General features: G+C 29.4%; 9 protein-coding genes across 9 annotated transcripts; 3 read left to right on the plus strand and 6 right to left on the minus strand.

Annotated features, from left to right (window-relative positions):
- Window positions 1-8,297: 8,297 nt before the first annotated feature.
- EIN_019880 (hypothetical protein) lies at window positions 8,298-9,251 on the plus strand (the record flags this gene model as incomplete). The annotated part of the gene is made up of 1 exon (XM_004257272.1): window positions 8,298-9,251. One exon carries the CDS (start codon window positions 8,298-8,300, stop codon window positions 9,249-9,251), a length of 954 nt encoding a protein of 317 aa, XP_004257320.1.
- Window positions 9,252-10,614: 1,363 nt separating this feature from the next.
- Window positions 10,615-11,301, plus strand: EIN_019890 (hypothetical protein; the record flags this gene model as incomplete). The annotated part of the gene is made up of 1 exon (XM_004257273.1): window positions 10,615-11,301. One exon carries the CDS (start codon window positions 10,615-10,617, stop codon window positions 11,299-11,301), a length of 687 nt encoding a protein of 228 aa, XP_004257321.1.
- A 580-nt stretch (window positions 11,302-11,881) lies between these two features.
- On the plus strand, window positions 11,882-13,035 carry EIN_019900 (26S protease regulatory subunit 6B, putative; the record flags this gene model as incomplete). Its single annotated transcript, XM_004257274.1, has 2 exons — window positions 11,882-12,111; window positions 12,159-13,035. 2 exons carry the CDS (start codon window positions 11,882-11,884, stop codon window positions 13,033-13,035), a joined length of 1,107 nt encoding a protein of 368 aa, XP_004257322.1.
- An 88-nt stretch (window positions 13,036-13,123) lies between these two features.
- EIN_019910 (sentrin/sumo-specific protease, putative) lies at window positions 13,124-13,966 on the minus strand (the record flags this gene model as incomplete). Its single annotated transcript, XM_004257275.1, has 1 exon — window positions 13,124-13,966. The coding sequence occupies one exon, from the start codon at window positions 13,964-13,966 to the stop codon at window positions 13,124-13,126; it is 843 nt and encodes a 280-aa protein (XP_004257323.1).
- A 437-nt stretch (window positions 13,967-14,403) lies between these two features.
- EIN_019920 (ATP-dependent RNA helicase DDX50, putative) lies at window positions 14,404-16,683 on the minus strand (the record flags this gene model as incomplete). The annotated part of the gene is made up of 1 exon (XM_004257276.1): window positions 14,404-16,683. One exon carries the CDS (start codon window positions 16,681-16,683, stop codon window positions 14,404-14,406), a length of 2,280 nt encoding a protein of 759 aa, XP_004257324.1.
- A 722-nt stretch (window positions 16,684-17,405) lies between these two features.
- EIN_019930 (hypothetical protein) lies at window positions 17,406-18,317 on the minus strand (the record flags this gene model as incomplete). The annotated part of the gene is made up of 1 exon (XM_004257277.1): window positions 17,406-18,317. One exon carries the CDS (start codon window positions 18,315-18,317, stop codon window positions 17,406-17,408), a length of 912 nt encoding a protein of 303 aa, XP_004257325.1.
- Window positions 18,318-19,084: 767 nt separating this feature from the next.
- On the minus strand, window positions 19,085-20,059 carry EIN_019940 (hypothetical protein; the record flags this gene model as incomplete). The annotated part of the gene is made up of 6 exons (XM_004257278.1): window positions 19,085-19,393; window positions 19,460-19,530; window positions 19,645-19,674; window positions 19,737-19,750; window positions 19,798-19,913; window positions 19,985-20,059. 6 exons carry the CDS (start codon window positions 20,057-20,059, stop codon window positions 19,085-19,087), a joined length of 615 nt encoding a protein of 204 aa, XP_004257326.1.
- A 1,022-nt stretch (window positions 20,060-21,081) lies between these two features.
- Window positions 21,082-21,519, minus strand: EIN_019950 (hypothetical protein; the record flags this gene model as incomplete). The annotated part of the gene is made up of 1 exon (XM_004257279.1): window positions 21,082-21,519. One exon carries the CDS (start codon window positions 21,517-21,519, stop codon window positions 21,082-21,084), a length of 438 nt encoding a protein of 145 aa, XP_004257327.1.
- A 1,107-nt stretch (window positions 21,520-22,626) lies between these two features.
- Window positions 22,627-23,579, minus strand: EIN_019960 (CBF/Mak21 family protein; the record flags this gene model as incomplete). The annotated part of the gene is made up of 2 exons (XM_004257280.1): window positions 22,627-22,769; window positions 22,874-23,579. Coding segments are annotated over 2 exons (849 nt in total), but the record flags the coding sequence as incomplete, so codon positions are not given.
- Window positions 23,580-23,757: the final 178 nt, after the last annotated feature.

Raw genomic sequence — 23,757 nt, forward strand, 5'->3', positions numbered from 1 at the left:
TGGAACATTTGGCATAGGGTTTTGGCTTTAATGCTGGACAACCATAAACCTCCGCCACAAACCTCTTACCATTGTTCCCACTTTGATTCGATCTAAAATCAGAAAGAGCGCAATCTCTAGCAGCTCTCATTATTGACTCATAATTCCCAATTATTTTACACGACTCAACAAATTTGTTTAAAATATGCAAAAATATTGTTAAACGGTCGTGAGATATTGATATTATGTATGCCAATGGCTTTTCATAATTAATTAACAACAACCTTTTCTCCAACTCCTTTCTTCTTTCTTTTAATTTTTTAACACGAATATTTAACACCCCGTTCATTAAATAAAATAGTTTTACTTTAAAACAGTTTTAGAAATTATATTTATATATAATTACACATTAAAAAAGATAACATAAATTAATTATTTTTTATTTTGTAATTAATTGGATATTTTTGTGTTAATGTTTTTTATAATATTTTATAAATTTATAAATTAAATAAAAATTATAATTTTTAATTTTTGAAATAAAACGATTTGTGTTGATATTATCAATTTTAAATAAATAACAAATTATTGACAAAAGTTTTTCTTTCAATGATAATAAATGAATATATGATTATCCAATTTTGATTAAATAAAATATGGAAATACATTGTTTAAATTTCAAAAGATATATCATCATAATATTATTCAAAACAATTGTTTGAATTGTTGTTTAGTTGCATTGTTGCTATTATTGTTAGATTAACATTTCGACAAATTTTTTCAAAATTCAATTCAATTTCATTTTTATATTATATATTAAATTTAAAAAAAACTAGTTTTTTATATCAATAAAAATAATTTTTTGTTTTTATAATTATAATACTATTTATATTTAAAAAGTATTATAAATACCAAAATATTAAAGTTTTATAAATTAAGTGATTAATAATTTGAAGTGACTTAATAATAAGAAAACAATGCAAAGATATTAATTTTTCAATATTTCAAACTTTAACTTGTACTTTTGAACAGTTGATTTGAAAACTATGGATATATTTACAATAAAGTATTTAAAAAAGTATTTTAAAATAAGTTGTTATATATATTTATACTTTAATAATCAACTCTTTTGTTTAAAAAAATACAAAAGAATAATGTGATCAAATAAGAGTTATAAGTTTATGTAGTGTGGGAAATGTTTAATATATTATAAATTATCATCATATTGGTGTGAAATTTGAATATCCTTAAATAAATAAATTATTAAAACCAAATGTAAACTTTTATTATTTGTCGTTGTGTGACAGAATGATATATGTAAAAGTTTCAAATAAATGTGACAATAAAAATTGTTATTATTTCATTTGTAAAAAGTGTGTATTTCGTAAAAAATTGTTAATATTTATAAAAAGTAAAATTTAGTGTTGTTAGTATAAGTTTTAGGTTGTTTAAGTATTGTCATATTTTTTTATTGATGAACATGCTTTTAACATTTTTGAATTTAAATGTCAACAATTAATAACAACAACATTATTATATTATATAACAAATAAAATAATTAAAAAAAAGAAAACTTTTTCATTGAAAATTACATAGAAACGTTATCATCCAGTTTCAAATCAATATACAAACAGATTTTAATGTAAATAGTTGAATTGAAATAATAACAAAATTGGTTGAAATTAAAGTTTCTGTTGTAAAAAGAAATTGGATATTCAGAAATAATATACTTGATTGTGCATACACTTTTTGTTTGAATTTCTATATTATTATTGTTGATTTTTTAAAAAAAATATAAAATATTGAATAATATAATCAATTTGGTTTTAATATGAATAATTAAAAAATTAACAAATGGCTTTGAATTTACTATTTAAGATAAATAAAAGTGTTTGTTTTAACATGTTTTTGAGTTGATCACATATTTAAAAAAGAAATTATTAATTGAGAATTTTTTTAATATTCTTTGAATTTTAGCAATGATTTAATTAAATTAATTTTAAACTTTGCAAGTGTGAAATAATTTGCACAAAATAAATGAATATAATAGTAATAATTATTATAAAATTTAGAAAAGTTATAATTTGAGTTTTTATAAATATACACAATTAAATATTAAAAATAATGGTTTGATACTAATATAACAATAAATAAGAAATTTATAACTTATATAATCAAATAGTTAAAAATTAGTTAAATTAATTAATGAAAAAATAAAACACCAAATAATACAATAAAAAATTTTTAAAAGTTCATCAAATAATATAATAAAAAAGAACCAGCACTTTTCATTAATTCCAATAATTGAATTGGTAATATTCATTGCACTTAAATTGTTATTTTGTCTATTTTGAGTTGTTGATCAATTATGCTATAAATTGATATAGACGCTCTGTAAATAATAATTTGAGTGATAATAATATAATGTTATATAACAATGATCTTATAATTAGTATTGCACTAATAAAAATATGAACCTAGTTTTTTCACAAAAAAAAACAAAATCACGTTTTGGTTATGATCTTGTAAAATGTATGGCACTAACAATTAATAATGAACCAAGTTTTTTCACAAAAAAATAAAATAAACAAAAAACAAATGGTTGTTTGTTTTCGAATCAAAAAGAATATATTTTTGATCTGAAAAATAGTTTTTATATTATTTAAAAAAAAATAATTACTATATAATTATAACAAAAATAATAATAATTATTATTATACGTTTATACAATTGTTTTTATTTAAATATTCGGGATATATTTTTTGTTTTTTTAAAAACCCTAAATAATAATAAAAATAGAAAAATGTCAATTTTTAATTGTTTTTTAGCCCATAAGTGTTATATTACAATATAAATAAATAGTGAATTGTGCAATTTTGGGATTTAACTGTTATGACATATTTTTTAATGTTAAAAAAATCAGTTATTCAACTAGTTTAATTCAATAGTTAAAAAAACTAAATGTAATTGTGTTTGTTTTTGAAAAAAAGAGATTCAAAAAAAAACATCAACTGAAAATGGTTTAATCATTTCAGTATAAACTGTTATATTCATTGTGCTAGAACGTGAATTTCAATTTTAAACATATTTTGATTTTTTAAAAATGAACAACTTGCAGCAGATTTAAAAATTTTGGTTGTCTGTCTGTTTGTTTTGTTTTTAAGAGCTTAGGCATTTTTTTACTATTTTTATATGCCCCGAAATCAAACATAAAAATTGTCTGATATAAAAAGTTGGTTTTAGGGTATTTTTCTTGCAGCTAAAAACTGATCATTTTCATTAAAAAGCCATATTTTTCTCAAAATTTAAGCTTAAAAATGCAGTTTTGGGTTTTAATATATTTTTTCCACTGGGTTTTTCGAACCATGTTCTAATAAATAATTGGTTTTCGGCCAGTTAAGTGTTAAACAAAAAAATGTAGATCTGTTTTTATTATATATAAAGAAACTAGCATTTAACAATCGAATACAACAATGAATCAAATCATTTTGATAATTCAAAAATTAATAAATGCATAAAAAGTCTAAAAAATAGAGTTGTGTTGTTTCAAACAGTCACTTCACCAAATTTTTGTTTATCAAAGAAAAACTTCTCACCTTGACACGAAATTTGTTTTGCAATATATTACTTATATCTTTATCAAATTTATCACAATATCAACTGTATAATCTTTTTACAAAGAACACCAAGTGATAGAAATAATTAAAAAAACATTAAAAACTTAAAAAGTCTGTTTGTTGAATGTTTCCACCATTTTCCTATGTTTTTTAAAGCGGAACCCCTTACCTTTGTAAGCGAAAGTAAACTACAAACGAATTCATACTGACAAATAAAGTGGGTGATATGGGAAAACACAAACAATAAGAAGTTGACTTCCTCTAAAAACAATTATGGCAAATATTTTATTTTAGTAAACTTATCAGACTAAAGGCGATCACGGTGAATCTATTTATGTTGATTATTTTGGCTTTTTTACTAGGGAAATAAATATAGGACTGTTATTATTAAAAATGAAAAATTTTGAAAATAAAATTTTTCCTAATAAAAATACAACATACTTTGCTCCAAATATAAAAAACAAATTATTTGCAAAATAATATTTTATATTTTGAATCAGTTTCTCGACATTTTCTGTTAAAAAAATAATTCTTGTTATTTTTTAATAAAAAATTTAATATATTTATTAAATTATATAGTTCAAATAATTATTTTTACAAAATATATATAAAAACCGCAATTGAGTTGTGTGAACGGGGAATTTGTATTGATTGATGGAAAAGCGTTTCCGTTGATCTTGCGGAGACTTTGGATACATTTCCGTAGCTAGTTAGTTACAATTAACACAACAATGAAAGTCCACCGCTATTTTTCATCAAATTTTTTTTGTTAAGAAAAAAAAACGTGAAAAAAATTGAAATAGTATATTCAATCGTAAATAATCTATAATACAAAAACATTATCTATATATAAAAAGTGCATTTTTCATCATCTAAATATAGAATAATTAATATAAAAGAAAAAAACACATTGTACTAATAATTTGTATTATTATATATAATATCGTAATAGTACACCATTCATGATCGTTTATTATATCATTTAAATTATTGATTTTAACATGTTTATCACATTTATCAATTGTAACACCAACAATAAAAAATCGAATAGTCAATAACAATGTTTGATTGCTATCACAATTTGTTGTTTTTGCTATTCATATTAAATAAATTGATTGTTTGAATATTGATGTAACTAATTTTTTATTGTTCGACATTATATTATAAAATATCATATAAACAAGTGATAGAGCTTGATACAATGATATAACATTAATATATTAACGGTTTTAACATTTTTAATGTGAATTATCATTGAACCAAAAGGTAAAATTATTTATTGATATTTTAAACTAAATAATTTGAACAACAAATTGTGTTATAATTATTTAACATGAAACATCGTAAAATGAATGTTTTGTAAATTGTTAAACTACAAATTTTTAATATTTGTAAATTAATATTTTGATATATACATTTGCATATCCTTGTATTAAGAATCACTTTATCAAAAATACAATAAACAAAAAATACATTTTTAAACACTCATAATATGTTTTTATACTTTTCAATGAATCAGAATTAAATCTATATGAAAATCACTTTAAATGTTAGTATTGTAATATAACAAGCTTAAATATTCATTTTCTTGATTAAAATAACACTAAAATAATATAAACATAAATTTCAAGCAATATCAATTTGATTGATAATTAAAAAATGTATGTTATTTTTTTGTTATTAAAGTTAACAAACAAATACAGAAAAACTTTCAATGAATTTGTGAATTATCAGAATTGTTTATTAAAAAACAAAAATAACCCATTATTAACAATATAATTTGACATACAAATATTACACCTTTGAAAACTGTTTAAATGTTGTTTTTATTAAAGAACAAATACCCGTACATATTATGTATAAGAAAAATAATGTTAATTAAACACAATAAACAAAAAAAGAGTTTCAATTATGATATACCTTCTCGATAATTCGATTCGGTTTTCATAGCTAGGAGTAGTCATTTGCCATAACCATCTCTTCGCCCCCATTGGTTTCATCCTCCGGGTTTTCGTTTTCGTTTTCGCTCTCGATTGAGTTTTATATTTCAAAAGAGGCTTTTCCATGACTCATGTAACTCATAAGGTCTTTCATGCATGTTATGACAACACGCTTCAGCATCTTGTTGTAGTCTACTTTGATCTTGAGCACTCTTTCGAGCCTTTCGACTGACAACTTGTTGATTAACCCACTGATGGTTAGCACAACATGTATGTTCGTTACTGTTTGCAAGTTTTTGGTTCTTCTCAGTTTTTCGGCTAATATTGAGTATTTTGATATTTTTCTAAAGTAGGCAGTGGATAGATTTTCATCTTTTACAATCGTTACATCAATAACATACCCCTTCCTGTTCTCATTGTTCTACCAGTAAATGTCAGGCCTTCGGGCAAAGCTTGCTCTGTCATCACACAATATATTCATTTCGGCAATTAGGACATTTACTTCACCTTCATCTGTGAGGGTTTTAGGAGGCGTACCCAGATCCATTTCATTTGTGGAAAGCTTCAGCTTCTTGATCAAAGCCACATGGATCATTTTGCAGACATAGTTGTGCCTGTCAATCTGGGATTTCTTGGTCATTGGGCAGCTCAGTAATACGTGAGGTATGTTTGCCACCATGTTTTTACAACAATAGCACTTTTCATCACCCTTATTCTTTGTGATTGCCAATTTTCTGTGACCAACAATGGTTGCATATCCTTGCATTCTGACGACTTGAATGAATGCATTCCTTTTGATGTTGCAGTTCTTCCATGCTCTGCCAGAGATCTCTCGATGGCACATTTGGTGGTTAAGCATCTTTGGGAGTATGCCAGCAGACTTCTTTGCCATCCACTGTTTCATGTAGTAGTCATTGATTTTTTGACTCACATGCTCGAGAACTGTGATAATTGACTTATCTTTTGTGGCTTCGTTTTCAATGCACTCTTCAATCTCTGTTTGTGTGATTTTCTTTTTGAGAAAATTGACCGCTCTTTTCATCAAATTGTCTGGTGCATCACGCGTGTGTTTGAGCAAATCAGCAATGTTGGAATCACTGTGCCAAACGTATTTCAGAAACACGCGGATTAGTTCTTTGCCACATTCATCTCTGCAACCTCTGAGACCATACCCCATGTCAAGTTGGTTGACATACAATCGGTATTTTGTCAAGTCTCTACCATTCAATTTGTGTTTTGTAAGGAACTTTCGGATTTTGAGGTCTAACATATCCAACTGACCTAATAATTAAACACAATAAATATATTATCTAAAAAACAAAATTATCAAAAATTTAGTACTTTTGACAATTCGTATTAAGGTTTGTAAATCTGTATAAAATTGATTATTTAACAAAAAAAATAAATATTGTAACATGTAAACTGTATCACGCGTGTCAAGTTTCTTCAAAATAAGTTTACGTTTATTGTTCAAATTACAAGTGTTGTAATAATTTAAACGAAATAATAAACGATCATGAATGGTGTACTATTACGATATTATATATAATAATACAAATTATTAGTACAATGTGTTTTTTTTCTTTTATATTAATTATTCTATATTTAGATGATGAAAAATGCACTTTTTATATATAGATAATGTTTTTGTATTATAGATTATTTACGATTGAATATACTATTTCAATTTTTTTCACGGTTTTTTTCTTAACAAAAAAGTTTTAATGAAAAATAGCGGTGGACTTTCATTGTTGTGTTAATTGTAACTAACTAGCTACGGAAATGTATCCAAAGTCTCCGCAAGATCAACGGAAACGCTTTGCCTTTAATCAATCCAAATTCCCCGTTCACACAACTTAATTGCGATTTTTATATTTATTTTGTAAAAATAATTATTTTCATTGTTTTTTAAAGAAATAATCTTTCGATTGCAAAATAATTAATATATTTTGATTATATATACTATATTTAATTAATTTTATAAATAAAAATAGGGTTGTTTCTTAATTAGTAAAAAAAATGGTTATTATTAAAAATCATCATCATTTATAGTAAAATTAATTTTTTTCTTTGTTATATTTTTAAAATCATCACCATTTAAATAGAGTTCAAAATTCACTGTGATATTTATTTTCATAGTGATTTTTACACTTCATGATGATTATCAAATTCACTGTGATCGCCTTAAGAAAAGCTGTTTTTTTTTCATTATAATTTGGTAATAAAAAAATAAATAGTTTTTATTCAAATATATATTGTTTATACAATAACACTATTTGTAGAAAATATTCATTTCATATTAATATTTTTTAGTTTAAAAAACGAATTATCAAAATAAAAAAAATATAAATTGATGTACTATAAATAATAATAAAATGTAGTATTATATTATTAATAAAAAAAATATTTTCAAATTTAAAAACATTTTTAATGATGTATCACATTTCGCTAAACTCAATTATTTTTTAATTAAATTAAAATTTAAATATTTTTGTTATTATTTTTAATAATTATTTAATTCATAAATTTTTTGTTTCTAAAACATTCTGATTCAACAATAGTTCTGAAATATAACAAATATCCAACCTTCAATCAATTTTTCTTATCACATTTAATAACAAAGACAAAAACAAATAAAAATGTAAACATGAAATAATAATAAATACCATTCTTATATCCACAAACTTTCATAAATATATAAAAAATGAGCGAAATGGAGTGATATTTAAATGAATAACCAGATTGGTATCTCAAACAAACTGTTATGGGTCCATCCCCATCCACCTCGGTTTCATCTTCTTCTATTCGCTCGGGCTCCGTCGCGCAAGTGATCGAAGCAAAAAAGCAAAAGCGGACCAAACTGAAATTCAAGCACAAACACAACAAAACGGAGATGTTGCCCGAAACGATTGGAAGTAGTGAAGAAGAGATTTTGGAAGAGGAAGAAACTCTATACCAAATTCCCGACATTGAAGATGAAGAACTGATGCACTCGAAGTCGGTCTTCACCCCTAAAATAAGAAAGACGTTGTTCTCAACACCAAAACTTTTTTCGAACACACCAACTCCAAATATCGACGACCGATCACCGCGTTTTAAAGGGACAAAAACACCAAAACCAAGAAGTTCGAAAATTTCTACGCCGTCACTGAATTTTGCATCGCCAAGACTTCGACCAGCAGACTTTTGCGCGACTCCAACGGCTCCAGTACTCCACCAAGAAAAAATCGCGTTTATTCAGAAAGAAACAAACAAAAAGAAATTCACCACTATATATAACAGCGAAATAGATGGGTTTGATGCACGAGAGCTGAGCTCTCGTGTGTGTTGTCAAACCAATACATTGTTTGTAGTGATAACGGATAATGAGCAGTTTGGGTTTTATAACGAAGACTTGATACCAATTGTGAAGAATGAAACCCTCCAAGTCGAGTCGAAGGATATGTTTCTGTTTGTGCTGTCTGGGAGAATTGTCCAACCAACTTCTTTTCGACGAAATGAAGGCACAAGAAGTTTGACACTCTACGCCCCTTCGGAAAAAAATTTCGTGGTGACTTGTTTCTGTGCTTTTTGGGTGACTTCTGATGGTAAGATATACGTCCACCATTTAATTAAGGAAATGTATCCAGGACTGAAAAATATGACAAGTCCACTCATCGAGAGAAACGTCTCTGAAAAATTCTCGTGCAAAAGACTCGTTGCAATTAAATGTGAATAAAACGTTCTGTCAATTATCATTGTAATTTACTTTTTTCTGTGTAACATTGGTTTTTGAATTTTTAATGGCATGTTATAATAACTTTGACTAAGATTATTTTACACAATTTGGATCTTGTTGACAGTTGTATTATTTTATTATATAGAATCAAAAATATAGTTAAATTAAACTATATTAACTAATTTGTCATAAAAGTTGAATATATGTGACTGCACCTTTTTTACAGAAACACGGAAATAAAGTGCACGTTTATTCAAGACTTTTAGGATATTTGTTAAGTGTAGCTCATTTATTGGTTGTAATTTTTTACAAATAGGAATTATACCGACAAACTTTCCCAATGAAAACAAAAATTGAAAACTGGTAAATACAAGCAATTTTTTATTTTATTAATATCATAAAAACCAGGAAGGGTTAGCAAATAAGAGAAAACTGAGAAAAATTCATCCTCGTGGGCTGGTACTTCATTTTTTGAAAAACTGATTGGAAAAACTTTTATTTTTTTTTAAAGCAAAAAAATACCAGCGACATATTTAATTTTTAATTACCATTTAATTAAATTATTATTACTGTAAAACTAATTTATTTCTTTTAAACAAATTAATAATCACAAATGCTAACATAAGAAATTTCTTCTTATTGAACGTTGTTAATTTTTACAATAAAAAAGTGTGAAAAAACTAATAAAATCCCTTTCATAAAGGGTTTTATTTGTTTCATTTTATTTAAAAGTTCAAGAAACTCAACTTTAATAATCGAAAATGAAAAAAATTAAAAATAAAGAACAAAAAATGCTTTTGTCGACATCTTTTTAGGACAATTATTATTCTTCCCAAAAAAGAAATATAATAATAGCTTTACTGTTATTTTTGGTCATTTATAAACACCGTAAATGAATGGGAAAAAGACGATAACATTCCATTTAAAAATCAATTGTATAATTAATGTGTAAACAACGCAGTTATGAACAGATAGAAAAAAAATATGAAGTGCGATTCACCATTCAGCATTGTCACCCAACGGTAATCAGAATTTCATATAATTAATGTGCACATTTATTCAACTTCCAAAGAAGGAAAAGAAACTAAGTGTGTCTCAAGGATTTCACTATCAATAATTTTTCTTATCTAATATGTAACTCACCTCTCTAAATGCCTCGCTAGAATTGTAAACTCGACAACTAATGTAATAAAGCAAAAATAAGAGGGAAAATAGGCACGTTCCAAATAATAAGAGAAACTTGGCATTTTCAAGGATAAGGAAATACCGAAGACAAAAATATGAATTTAAAAATAAATAACTATAATTATAAAAATAACTTTTTCTACCTATAAATTGGACTAACTGCTCATTTACAAAGAAGATGTCGCGAACAACAACTCACAAGAAACAATCCACAAACAGGAACGTCTCCGTCGACCGAGAAAGACTCTCTAATGCCACAATTATCGGCCTTTTTGTTATTAATGGGAACTCAGTCCAAATAAAACTGCCCTCCAAAAAGTCCATTAACACTTTGGCTCATCTAACTATAGCCAAAGCAGACATCAATGGTGTTAATGTCAATACATTAGTTCAGAAGCAGTACGTGTTTGATCAACATTTAGACAAGAATGGACGTCGTGACTGGGAAGTAGCAATATTCAATGCACTGTCGAGAACACTTTCTGGGTCTCAATACAAACTGACGAAGAAGTCCAACACGACCAAAACAATTAAGTTAAGAATATTCAAGGAAATTGGTGGAATGAATAAAGATGGCGTCGCTTTATTTGGTAAAAGAATCACTGAGGCTATATTAGCCCGAAATAACACAGGAAAGTGGTCACAACATTCTTATGTCGATATCAAAGCATTTGACGAGGAGTTTTGCAACATCTATAAGGACGTCCTTTCAGATACCGCAAACGTTAACTCTTCAGTTAGAGCATCCGCACCACTCTGCTCAAGTGTCGAAGAATCTGAAAAATTCAACGGAACAAAAACGTGGAGCGCTTTCACTGTCGCGGACTTTGGATCGTACAAAGCTGAATACGCGCCATGGTTTTAATGGAAACCATTGGACTTAATGAAGGATTGTATATACAATATTTGATTGTCTCATGTTAACTATTTAACTCGACTGATAGTTTAACTTACTATTTTTTTATTTCTATTTAGGTATAGTTTTTTATTGTACAAACTACTACAAAATAGTTCTTGTTTGTTATAAAAATTGTTTTTATTGAATTATTGTAAAATAATTAAAAAACCAAATGTTTAAAATAAAAAGTGAGAAATTAAAATAATAATTAAAAGAATTACATATTTAATTTAAAAAATGGAATAAAAAATCCCAATTTTTGTCGTGAAAATAACAAAAGAAAAAATTACAATCTTTTAATCTCTTTTTTTTCTTTACAACTTCCTAAATATCCACTTTAATTAACAAATTACTATATATTAATTAATATGTATAGTATAACAACTCATTTTTGAGTGAACACTTTTTGTCAAAGGATATTGAGGACGAACTACAAATGTAATTTGCCCGAAATATCACACCTAACAGACCTAATCTCCAACAAAAAATGATACACAAAAATTATGAAGAAAAAAGAAAAAACTTCAATGAACTAGAATCACAGTCCATGAGTCACAGGGACTATTACCTTCGTCTTAAATCACTTCAGTCTGATTTGGACCACCTCAAAATGATTGACGGGTACATCCACGAGGAACAACAAGCTCTTCGTTTGGAATTGTCTCGTGCACAAGAAGAAGTGAAAAGAGTCCAAAGTGTACCCCTTCACATTGGGCAGTTTGTCGAGATGGTCGACAAAGACACTGCGGTCGTCACGTTGTCCTCTGGAACAACACAGTACGTCAGAATCCTCTCGACGATCAACAGAGAGTTGTTGAAACCAGGAACCTCAGTTGCGCACCACAAGCAATCCAACGCACTTGTCGATGTACTCCCACCAGAGGCCGATTCTGCAATTCGTATATGACAAAGGGAGAAATGCCGAATGTCACATACGCGGACATCGGAGGGTGCGACATACAGAAACAAGAGATCAGAGAAGCTGTTGAATTGCCGTTGACACAGAGCGAGTTGTATAAGCAAATTGGTATCGACCCGCCAAGAGGATGTTTGTTGTACGGTCCGCCTGGTACTGGGAAGACCATGTTAGCCAAAGCCGTCGCACACCACACGTCTGCGGCGTTCATTCAAATTGTTGGTTCTGAGTTTGCCCAACAGTATTTGGGTGAGGGTCCAAGAATGGTGAGAGACGTCTTTCGATTGGCACGAGAGAATGCGCCTTCTATTGTTTTTATCGATGAAGTCGACTCTATTGCGACGAAGAGACACGACGCACAAAACGGCGCTGATCGGGAAGTCCAAAGAGTCTTAATGGAATTACTCACGCAAATGGATGGGTTCGACCAAACAACCAATGTCAAAATTATAATGGCCACAAACAGAGCCGATTCATTGGACCCCGCGTTACTGAGACCCGGGAGACTTGATAGAAAGATCGAATTTCCACTTCCCGACCGAAGACAAAAGAGACTCATCTTCCAAGTGTTGACGCAAAAAATGAATTTGTCGAAAGAAATTGATTTGGAGGATTTCGCGAGTCGTCCCGACCGAATTTCAGGAGCGGAAATAGCGAGTATTTGCCAAGAGGCTGGGATGCACGCGGTTCGCAAGAACAGGTATATCATCTTGCCGATTGACTTTGACAAGGCGTATAAGAAGGTTGTCAGAAAACAGACACAAGCGATGGACTTCTATAGATGAGACATTTATTGTGTTACTTTTGTTGTTTCGAAGGACTTTCGAACGGTTGCATAGCATAAATAGAATAGAATGTAATATAATAAATGTATTATCTTGGAACAATCAACTTCTTCAACACGATTTGTGCGACTACCATACTTCTCCAATTTTGAATGTCGTCTTGTGTGAATTCGAACTCGGCGTCTAATGAAATGCAATCGGCGAATTTACAGGTGAACGCGCCGCAGTCCCTTCCATTCTTTTGTTTTGGCACATCTGTTGTGACTATTTGGTAATTTGAAACACGGCCATTCTCTTCACCAAAACGAGTGACAAAGGTTAAGATCTTCTCTGCGATTTCTTGCATTGGATAGGACAAAGAATCTAAGACGGAGACTGTCTTGTCAATGTTATTTATCACTCCAAGAACCCAATGCGTATTTTTGATGTTGATTGGAATTAAGACCTTCTCATACGAAAAGAAGTTGATTTTTGTTGCCCACCTCTTTGTGTTGTTGTAATTAATTTCGTTGCCTTTTAACTTCCACGTGTCAGACAGTTTGGTGAAGAAGAATGAGTTCAAAACACCAATCACTTTCGACTGAAGAAGCGAGACAAACGCATTCACCACTTCATCACCAAACCACTCATACCCAATCGCATCAGTCAAGTCAGACATGGGAATATCACCCGATACACTTTCACCACGTTTGACCGCATCTATGACGCGTTGGAATTCTTCAGGCACTTTCGGCATCACTACCGCGCGCTTCGAGTGGTGATACGACACTTGCAAGACTTCGATATCATCAGTAAACCCAAGTGCTTGTGCTGTTGTGTGAATATTGTCTTCATACAACTTGTATTCCGTTTCAATTTGGTGTTCGTAAGCTTGTGATTCTAATTCATGTTTCCGTGCTAATATGGTGCGTATTTCTGCCTCAATTTCCATCACCCTTTTTTAGTTGTTGGCATCCTTCATTTTTCCTTTTAATTATTTTACTATATAAATATTAGTTTTTATTAGAATTGTCGAGTCTCAATTATCTAGTTTTAGTAATACTATTTTTATTATTTATGTGAATTATTCAATAAATTTTTGTTTCAAATACAATCCATATTATATTAATTATAATTATATTAATTATATTAATCAAATCCCCGTCTTTTTTAATATAATTAATTCAAAATTAATATTTTGAATTAATAAACTTGTGTTTAAAATGCGTTTTTATAATAAAAAATTATAATTCAATTTATAATTGTCAATTGTTAAATAACAAAATTTAACTATAATTATAATACAGTGTTGTAATGGAACAAGTAATTATAAAAAAACTATAACATTAGTACAATAAACATACTCAATAAAAATCAATCAAGATATTATCAAAAGTTGCTCTTTCCTCTGTATCCGTCTCTACTGTTTCCTCTATCACCATAGCCTCTTTGTCCGTTTCTATCGCCATACCCACTGTTTCTTCGGTCGCCATTTCTATCACCATATGAATTATTTCTATCGCCATTGTTTCTATCACCGCCAAATCTTCCTCCACCAAATCCGCTTCTTCTATCGCCATTATTTCTATCGCCATATGAGTTGTTTTTGTCTCCATAGTTGCTACTTCCATATCCTCCAAAACGAGTCTGTCTGTCGTTTTGTCTTCCGTAGCTTCCGTACGAGTCTCTTGAACCAAATCTGTTATGGATCTCAAGTTTCTCCGGGAGTTTCTGCGCCAAGTAGCACTCCGTAATACTTCTGTCGTTGTCTGTCGCCATATCAACAAACTTTCTGGCGATCTCTGGGAACGCATCGAAATAGATATTGTGGTCCTCAGAGATGATGACCTCTTTGATTTTGTCCATGCACCCAACACCAACAACAGTGCTGACCAAAGTTTTCACGTAGTTTGTGCTCTTGATCTCTTTTGTTGTATTAAAGAAGACTGTGAGTAACTCGGACTTCCCACACAAAAGGGAGTAGTCTGTTCCTCTTGATGGTTTATACAACAACGTAATCAACTTCGCAACAGCAATTTTGGGGTCTTTTTCTTCGTCCAAGACCTGTTGCGCCGTGTCCATATGGACGTTGTACAGACTCTTTTTGACATCCTTCATATCACCAGAAAGTCCCAAGACTGCAAATCGTGCTAACGTTTCTGGCTGTGGAACACCAATTCTTTCAAATTTGAAGTTGACGCTCTTCTCAATCATTCCAAGTGCAGAAATTTCAGCCATAGTATACAACGTGACAGTTATACCTTCTTTCCCAGCTCGAGCAGTTCTCCCGGCTCTATGGACATACTGAGGAATATCTTTAGGTACTCTGGTCATAATAATCAAGTCAACGCCACTGATATCAATGCCTCTCGCAACTACATCAGTCGCAATTAACACAGAGAATCTGTCCTCCTTAAATCCCTTAATAGTCTGTGTTCGTAACGTCTGATTGATGTCTCCGTGAATCATTTGTGCACTTAAATGCTCTCCAATTTTGATGCAAATGTCTCCACATTCCTTTTTAGTATCACAGAATACTATTGTTCGACCATTAGGGTTATACGTCTTGATCAATGGAACAATCGTCTCGACTTTATTATATGGGAAGCACATGCAAGCATAGTGTTTTGCGTTCGATGGCATCTGTGTTGTCGTACTTGTGACATCAATTTTGACGTGGTCTTCTCTCAAGTATTTCTCGGAGACTTCCGTGACCCAATCGGGCACAGTAGCTGAGAACAACAACGTTTGAATGACTTTGTTATTTGCATTCAAATTAGTCTTTTTATACCCATCTTTTCCAGACTTAGAATCGTCAGTCACATTGCCGTGAATAGCTTCAAGAATCTTATTTAAGTCTTCTTTAAATCCAATGTTCAGCATTTGATCTGCTTCATCGAGAATGATAGTCTCGATGTTTGAAAGTACCAAACTCCCTCTATTAATATGATCCAATACTCTCCCTGGTGTCCCAACAACTATATCAACTCCACTTCTGAGCTTAGAGGTCTGTGGGAACATTTCAACGCCTCCGTAGATACAAAGTAGAGAATACACGCCAAGAGAACACTTCTCAACTTCCTCAAGAATTTGTGTCGCAAGTTCTCTTGTTGGCGACAAGATGATGACTCGGGGAAGCTTTTCTCTCGCTGGGTTCGTCGCTCTCATACGCTCTAATAATGGAAGAGTGAATGAAATGGTCTTTCCACTTCCCGTCTGGGCCTTTCCAACAACATCAAGTCCTTCGTAAATAGGCGCGTATGTCGAAATTTGGATTGGGAAGAGGGACGTGATACCTCTTTCCTTAAGCATAGCTTGTGCTTCGAGAGAAATTGGAGGTTCAGTGTTATCAAAGGATCCCGGGTTTTGGTCTGGCATTGGAGACTCTGGAATCGCCGGTGAAGCAAAATTCTCTGGCGACTTTGATGAAGTCTTTGATGGTGTTTTTTTGTCGTCGCTTTCGGAGTCACTTGAAGCAACTTTTTTCTTTGGTGTTGGTTTTATGAAGTCTTTATTCGCCGATTTCTTTGATTTCTTTTCATCTTCAGATGTTTCTTCGGATGACTCGGAGTGCTCCTTTTGCACTTCTTTAGTTTGTTGTTCTTCAACTTCTTCATCTTGTTGCTTCTTTGCTGATCGTTTCTTGGTATCCTTTCCTTGTCTCTTCATGATTTGGACTTTCTGATTCCATCTCGGCTTTTAAGCCCAGTAGGGTTTATCTCATTTTTACAAATGGTTGTAAAATGATACAATACACGGTTTCCAAAAAGAGTCAATATAAAATATTTCGAGGGTTTCTCGTGGCATCAAAGTTTTTTTTTTGAGGGTTGACTCTTATTCTTTATTACCCATTTCTACATAATTAATTCATTTTTGATGGTATTTTGCATTATTTCATCTTTAATATACACTTTCGGGAATTTAATTGTTTATTAATATATTATTCATAAATTATAATTATTATTTTTAATGTTGTTCTTAAAATAGTTTGTTATTTGTTAATATTGTATAGCTTTTTTTGTTATTTGTTGTTTATTACACAAAAACTATAATTTAACTATAATTTAATTATTAAATTCAATTACAATTTCATTAATTAATACGAGTTATTAAATAATAATAAAAACTATTTATAATTAATTAATAGTAAAATATAAATAGAAAAGAATGAATCTTGTCTTCAAAAAAAAATAATTTTCATTTTAACACTTTTCAAAAATCAATAAAAGTTCAATCAAAAAAACTTTGATAAAAAAAAATTTCAAAGAAAATCTCAAATGTGATAATATAAAAATAAAATGCATTTAATAATAAAATAAACTATTCGAATAATTCATGAAATGATATAAAAATAGAACGAACACTGAAATTTGATAATTACGAAATGAGATCTAACACACATACACTGGAGTTTGTTGAGATTGTGAATTGATAGTGATGACTTGGATTTTTGGTTGAATGATATCAACGAACACGTTTCCTTTTTTTTCCGAGATTTTGACTTTATTTTCATTAAAAAAAGCGACTGGCTCTCCATTGATGATTTGTACGAACTCGGCGTCTTGTGGAGCAAACCGAATTGCTTTTTCAAGTCCTTTGTCGATCCTCACATCTTTCTCGTCGAATGGTTCTTTGCAGACACAACACTTACTCCTATCGGTATGTTTATTATACCAGTTATTCACAAAGCTTTTCAAGTCTATAGGGTGCAAGCAGTTGACTCCTCGGACCGGGTGTGTCATTTTCGATTTTGAAAATGGGCATCTAAGTGATATTGTGACGTTGTCGACCTCCTCGAATCCGTCTATAGTTGGTTTGTGTGTATAATACATATTCGATTGTAATAAGTACTCATAAAATGGTTCTGTTCGGTTACTTGTGTTTGTGATCTCTTCCAACTTAAACGAGTGGGTTGGGGTGTTCACAGATGGTGAGCGTGGTTTGGACTCTTCTCTCTTCTTCACAATTGACAAATTGGACTTTCTGATTGAAGCTATCCGTTGTAAGGAGTTTGTCCTCGAGAGGGGAGGCGTCTTGGTGATTTCTTCTCCCACATTTCTATTCATCAACTCACTAATGAACTTGGAGAAATCGGCAGAGGACATAAAGTTGCTCGTCGGTGGTATTTGGCCTGATGTGAAGACTTCACGGAAACCAAGCAAATAATTCCTGAAAAAGTTCGCATTTGGGATGACCAATGATGGCACAAACACTTCTTTTAATGACAGTTTGCACTCGGGAATATTCAAATATCCAAGGGTATCTGCTCGCCCATTTTTTTCAAGCCACTCATAGTTCTTCATTTTCTATTTTATCAGTTGAATAGAAAAAGATAGAAAAAGAGTACCTCGGTTTTTCGTTCAAACACTTTTTTATATAACCCTAATACCCTGCATTTTTGACTGGGTATTTCGTTCATAATTTTTGTATAGGCAAGTTGTATCGCGAATTGTCACTTTGCTATTGAATTTTTCTTCTTATGGTCTGAAATAATCAAATTGCATTCTTCAACAGAATTAAATATCTTATTTAAATAATCCCTTAATTCATATGAACTTTCATTAAAATTTTTTATTCATCTTTTATTCAATAGAAGATGAATCTATTTTTTACATATTTCTTTAAATTATCAAAGTATTTGAATGGTTTATTGTTATTTTCATAAAGAAATATTTAAATTAAATAGTTGAAATAATAGTATTCTTATAATTTTTTTACAAAGTTAGTACTAATTAATATTGTTAATATAAATTTTACTAAGTCAATATTATATTGAGATGACAAAGTGTTAGATTTTTAATTAAACAAAAAATAACAAAATTTTATAGTTGAATTTTATAATAATGCTAGAAAAAAAATTTCAATGTTTTGTAAAAACATTTTCAAAAAAATAATTAAAATAAATAAAAATAAAAGTTTAATAAATAAATAAACTATCTAATATTGATAATATTTTTTATTACAAATTAATTGTTTTTGTAAATAATTTTAAAACAGCAACTTTTTTAGTTTGAAAAGAATAATAAAACATAATATAATAAATACTATTCTAAGGAACACAACAAATGAATTAGCAACACTTGGAGTTAGTGTTAGTAGGTACAGTAACATCCTCCATATTCATTGCTGCAGAGCTACGCATTCTCGACATCAAATCCTTGTTTTTGTAAATGGAGTTGACAATCTCGGTGAAGACATTTTCGATCCCTTCTCCCGTCTTTGCACTACTATAAAATATTTTGAGTCCCCCATTTTGTCGACTGAAGTTCTCGACCATTTCGTCAGTCACTTTTCTATTTGGTGCGTCAATTTTATTCCCCAAAATAATAATTTCTGGTTGTTGTTTCTCATTTGCAAGTTCTCCCAACCAATATGAAATCTATTTGTTATTTTTGTGTTCAACTATTCTTCAATCCACATGAGCTCTCAACACGTTTCGTCAAACCTTTTCAAAAGTTGCCAAATCGGTAACGTCAAATGCAACAATACACCCATGTGTTCCTCGATAATATGAACCTTCGTGTTATTCCATTTTCATATGCCGTTATATATAAAACCATATAATTTATATATAACTATATATTACTATATGCAATATTCTATTGGTATTAAAATAGAGAGACGACAAACTGGTGATGTTTCTGAACTTTTCTTGTCCCGCTAAGTGTTAACACGTGTCTTTAATAACAATTTTTGTGTGTTTAAAACGATGAATAACAAACCCGTATCCCACAATCTGCGTGTTACTCTTTATCTATACAAAATTTTCTCTAGAAAACAAACTGGACCTTAATTTTTTTGGAGTCTATAGTAAAGTACTTTGCTTTAAAATCAACACCAACAGTAGACAGCAAAGACTCGTTAAACACGTTGTCACAATATCGTTCAAGAACAGCAGTCTATACATCAGAATATCATTATACATATTATATTATATTATACATCAATTGTAATAATGTTATTAACAAACTTTACCAACGCCAGACTCACCTATTATAAGAACTTTGAAAGTGTAGTCACATTGTGCGTTTGCAGTTGGTTGCATGAATTGCTTTATAAGTTCTTAAATTCCTTTGAATGTTTTAATGGCAAAAGTATGGTTAAATTATAATTTATATTTTATTAATTAATAGTTTCCTGTAGAATGAAGTAGAAGTCTGATTGTTTTATTATATCGGATGAATACCAATACTATTCGAATTTATTTGTTTTTTTAACTGTTTTAATGGAAATGCCGATTGTTATTAATATGTTTTCAAAATTATATTTTTATAATAAAATTTATTTCTTTATTAATTTATTTTTAAAATAGAAAACAAAAATGAAAATCTTAGAACATTGACTTGTAATAGACTGGAAATAATCAAACTAAATTAACACCTTTTTTGTATAATTTTAAATATTATATTTTATATTTTATATTCTATATTCTATATTCTATATTCTATATTATATTAATAATAATGATTTTGACAATTATAGTTAAAACAACAAAATGTTACAAACTATACTACTTGGTTATTTTATTTAAAAAATATAATATATTATTTAATAAAACAAAAATATAAATCTATTTTTTCTATACTTAACAAAAACAAAAATTCAAACATAAGTATTATAAATATATCGTAAAATAAACCAAAATTAAACTATATAAAAAAGTATACTAAATAATAGTAGACAATGTTATTGTATATGTTGTTAAGTGTTGTGTCTTCTACTGAATGGCCCGAGTCGTATAGTGGTGCTCATTACGTATTGCCCACTTTATTGATATTTGGAATTGGGTTTGCCATGCTTGTAATATGTTCGATTGTTTTTGCGCTTGTTCTGACACTTCGCGAATGGTTGATCAAACGTAAAGCGACAACCCAAGTCTCTGATTTAGAGAAGATTAACACCCCAATCCCAGATGAAAAGTAGTCTAATTACATTTTTTATTATATATATTAATAATTAATATAATTTATTGAATCGTATAGTATAAATTATTACATATTATAATATAATTTATAATATAAATATAAGTTATAAAAGAATTATAAACAGATTGTTTGGCTCTCGTGTTCAGTTTATGTGAGATACTCTCTCGCAGTCCATATACCGGTTATTTTTAATACTAAAACATGGAATGGTCTCTATCTGGTGTGTTCCAGTACAATTTTCGTCTTGGCCTTTATAAGTGTTAATGGTTACTATCATGTCATCAACAGTGACTATATACCTCTTGTCTGATATACCAAGCGCACACCCAGTTAAAAGGTAACTATTAATACCATGCTCTTTGCTTGCCGTCAGTTTATAATTTGCTCCAACCACTTTGGGAAGAACTGGAGATGAAATAAATGTCTGTAATTTGGTGAAGCCAGTCTTGACCAAAAGCGTCTTTGTAAGGTATTGAGTGCAATCCAAGTCTTCGTAAACTAAAGAAACCAATTGCCCTTTTTCAAAGTAAACTTTAACATGAACGCCATCTTCAGTTTCATAACACACTCCTTCTTCCATGTCAATCAAAGAGTCACCAACCGACGTTAAAAAGTGGCGAGAAGATACGGTAGATATTATGAGTATACAACAAAGAATGGAAAGAGGGGAAGACATTATTATTTTAGTGTTTTTTTGATTGAGTCAATGATAAATACCACGGAAAATGAATTTAACTATTTAAAAATAGAAAATCCATCAAATAAGCTATTTTTATAAATAAAGTTTTTAATAGATGGAAATGTTTCGATAGTATGCTTTAATTTAGACAATTTTACTGGAAATTCAGAGGAAAAATATTTACTCTTCTATTTATAAACAAAACGATTGATAAAAAAACAATGCAAATTGTCTGAATCATTTTTTGTTCGTGTAAAACAAGTTTGTTAATGGTTTATTTATTAACTAAAAAAATTATATTACTATTAATTATGTTATTATATTATAAACTATTTGTTAACCATAGTAATAATTGCTTCACATTATTAAACACAGAATTATTTTATTCAGTTTTATGATTTTTTGAAATAGACAATCAATCAACTCTTTTTAATAACAAAATAACAATCAGTAATAATATTTTAATTAAATAGTTTGATAATTTATTAATATAATTATTTATTAATATCAATTTAATTTATTTCGAAATTAAAAAAATCAATAAAAAACAATAAAAAATAATAATTTGTGAATGATAAAAATTTTGCAATAGTTAAAATAAAGTCCTTGTTATTTTTGTTTTGGCCTGTTATTACTAAAATATTAATTCAATTTCAGATGATTTTTCCTTTTTGGCTTGTGTAATGTTATGCACATAATATAACCTTTAAAAAATGGAAAATTATATAATAAACTCGAGTTTTCCCGATTTTTAACCCACTTGAATTTTGTTCAATGTTATTTAAGGTGTTAATAGAAAGAGCGACGATTCAAAAATTAAAAAAAAAACTCTTCTGTTGTTTTTTAAAAATTGAATTATTTTTTTTTGTTTTCATTTCGGCTTTTTTCTTTTTTTGTTATTATATCACCATAAAAAAACAATAAAAAATTTTAAAATAAGCGAACAACACAGTTTACAATACATACAAGATAATTTAAAAAACCCAAATACAAAAAAAAATCAGTCAATCAGTGTCTAATGAGCAATCCCTTAACAGCGAGCACCCACTTTCTGACATCTGGATTAATGTGGTAACGCAGTAAATCGAATTCCCACAAACACGAATCCGCAGCCTTTGAGTGGTCCGGTTGATCCGTTTCATTGTTAAATTCTAAAAGTTAAACTTTACATAACAAAGACTCGATAAGTCTCTTTCAATCTATAGAAATAATATATAATTATATAATAAGAATAATTATACAAAATAATACAAACCAGCTATATCGCCCTCTTCGTCTATCATATTAATGAATGTATCTTTATACCTCTTAAACATGTAAGTCATCACCGTTCGTAAATCCAGTGCTATTGACGCGTCACAATTCAACATAAGGAGTAACAGTCGTTTCACAAACGCCGCCACTCGGAGTGGGGGGACCGTCTTGATGTCCAACAACATTATTTTCAAGGACCCAACAAGCATATCTCTATTCTTCACGTTGTCCTTCCCTATGAAGTCCTTTTGTTCAAATGCAATTTGTCCGATCGTCTTATAGAGCGCGTCATAGAATTTAACGTTATCGACGTTGATCATGAAACTTTGCAATTTCATCGTGTTGAAAATGGTATAACAGACTCGCACAGTATCGAGCGGACACAACCCATCTGCCTTCTTTGTCAGCAATTGTTCTAAAAGTTTGATGATGTCCATTAAGAAGTCGTAATTGATTTTATACGTGTGTAGTGCCATTCCCTCAAGTACCATAGGTATCATCGGCGAATCCAAATTCGTTTTCAATATTCTAAAATATGTTCTGAAGACGGTATCAAGTACTAACATGTTATACTTTTTCTTTTCCTCTGAACTGTATTTCGCCTCAACTAGTCGAACATCCTTATCCAACTTCCGTTCAATTCTCAAGACTTTCAATTGTCTTCTTGTAAATTGTCCCTTAGTGTTGACCTTCTTCCTCTCTTCTTTTCTTTCTATATGTCATTCATATATTCTCTTTCAGACGTTTCAATAGAATACAATACAACAGTGAAATAAAGAAATCGAATAATATAATAATATTTTAGTATAAAAATATTATAATATTATTAAAATAATATAATAATAATATATAATAATATATAATAATAAGATTATAATATTATAA

Source organism: Entamoeba invadens (genome assembly GCF_000330505.1).
Source record: "Entamoeba invadens IP1 unplaced genomic scaffold scaff_1105074724629, whole genome shotgun sequence".
Lineage (NCBI taxonomy): Eukaryota > Evosea > Mastigamoebida > Endamoebidae > Entamoeba > Entamoeba invadens.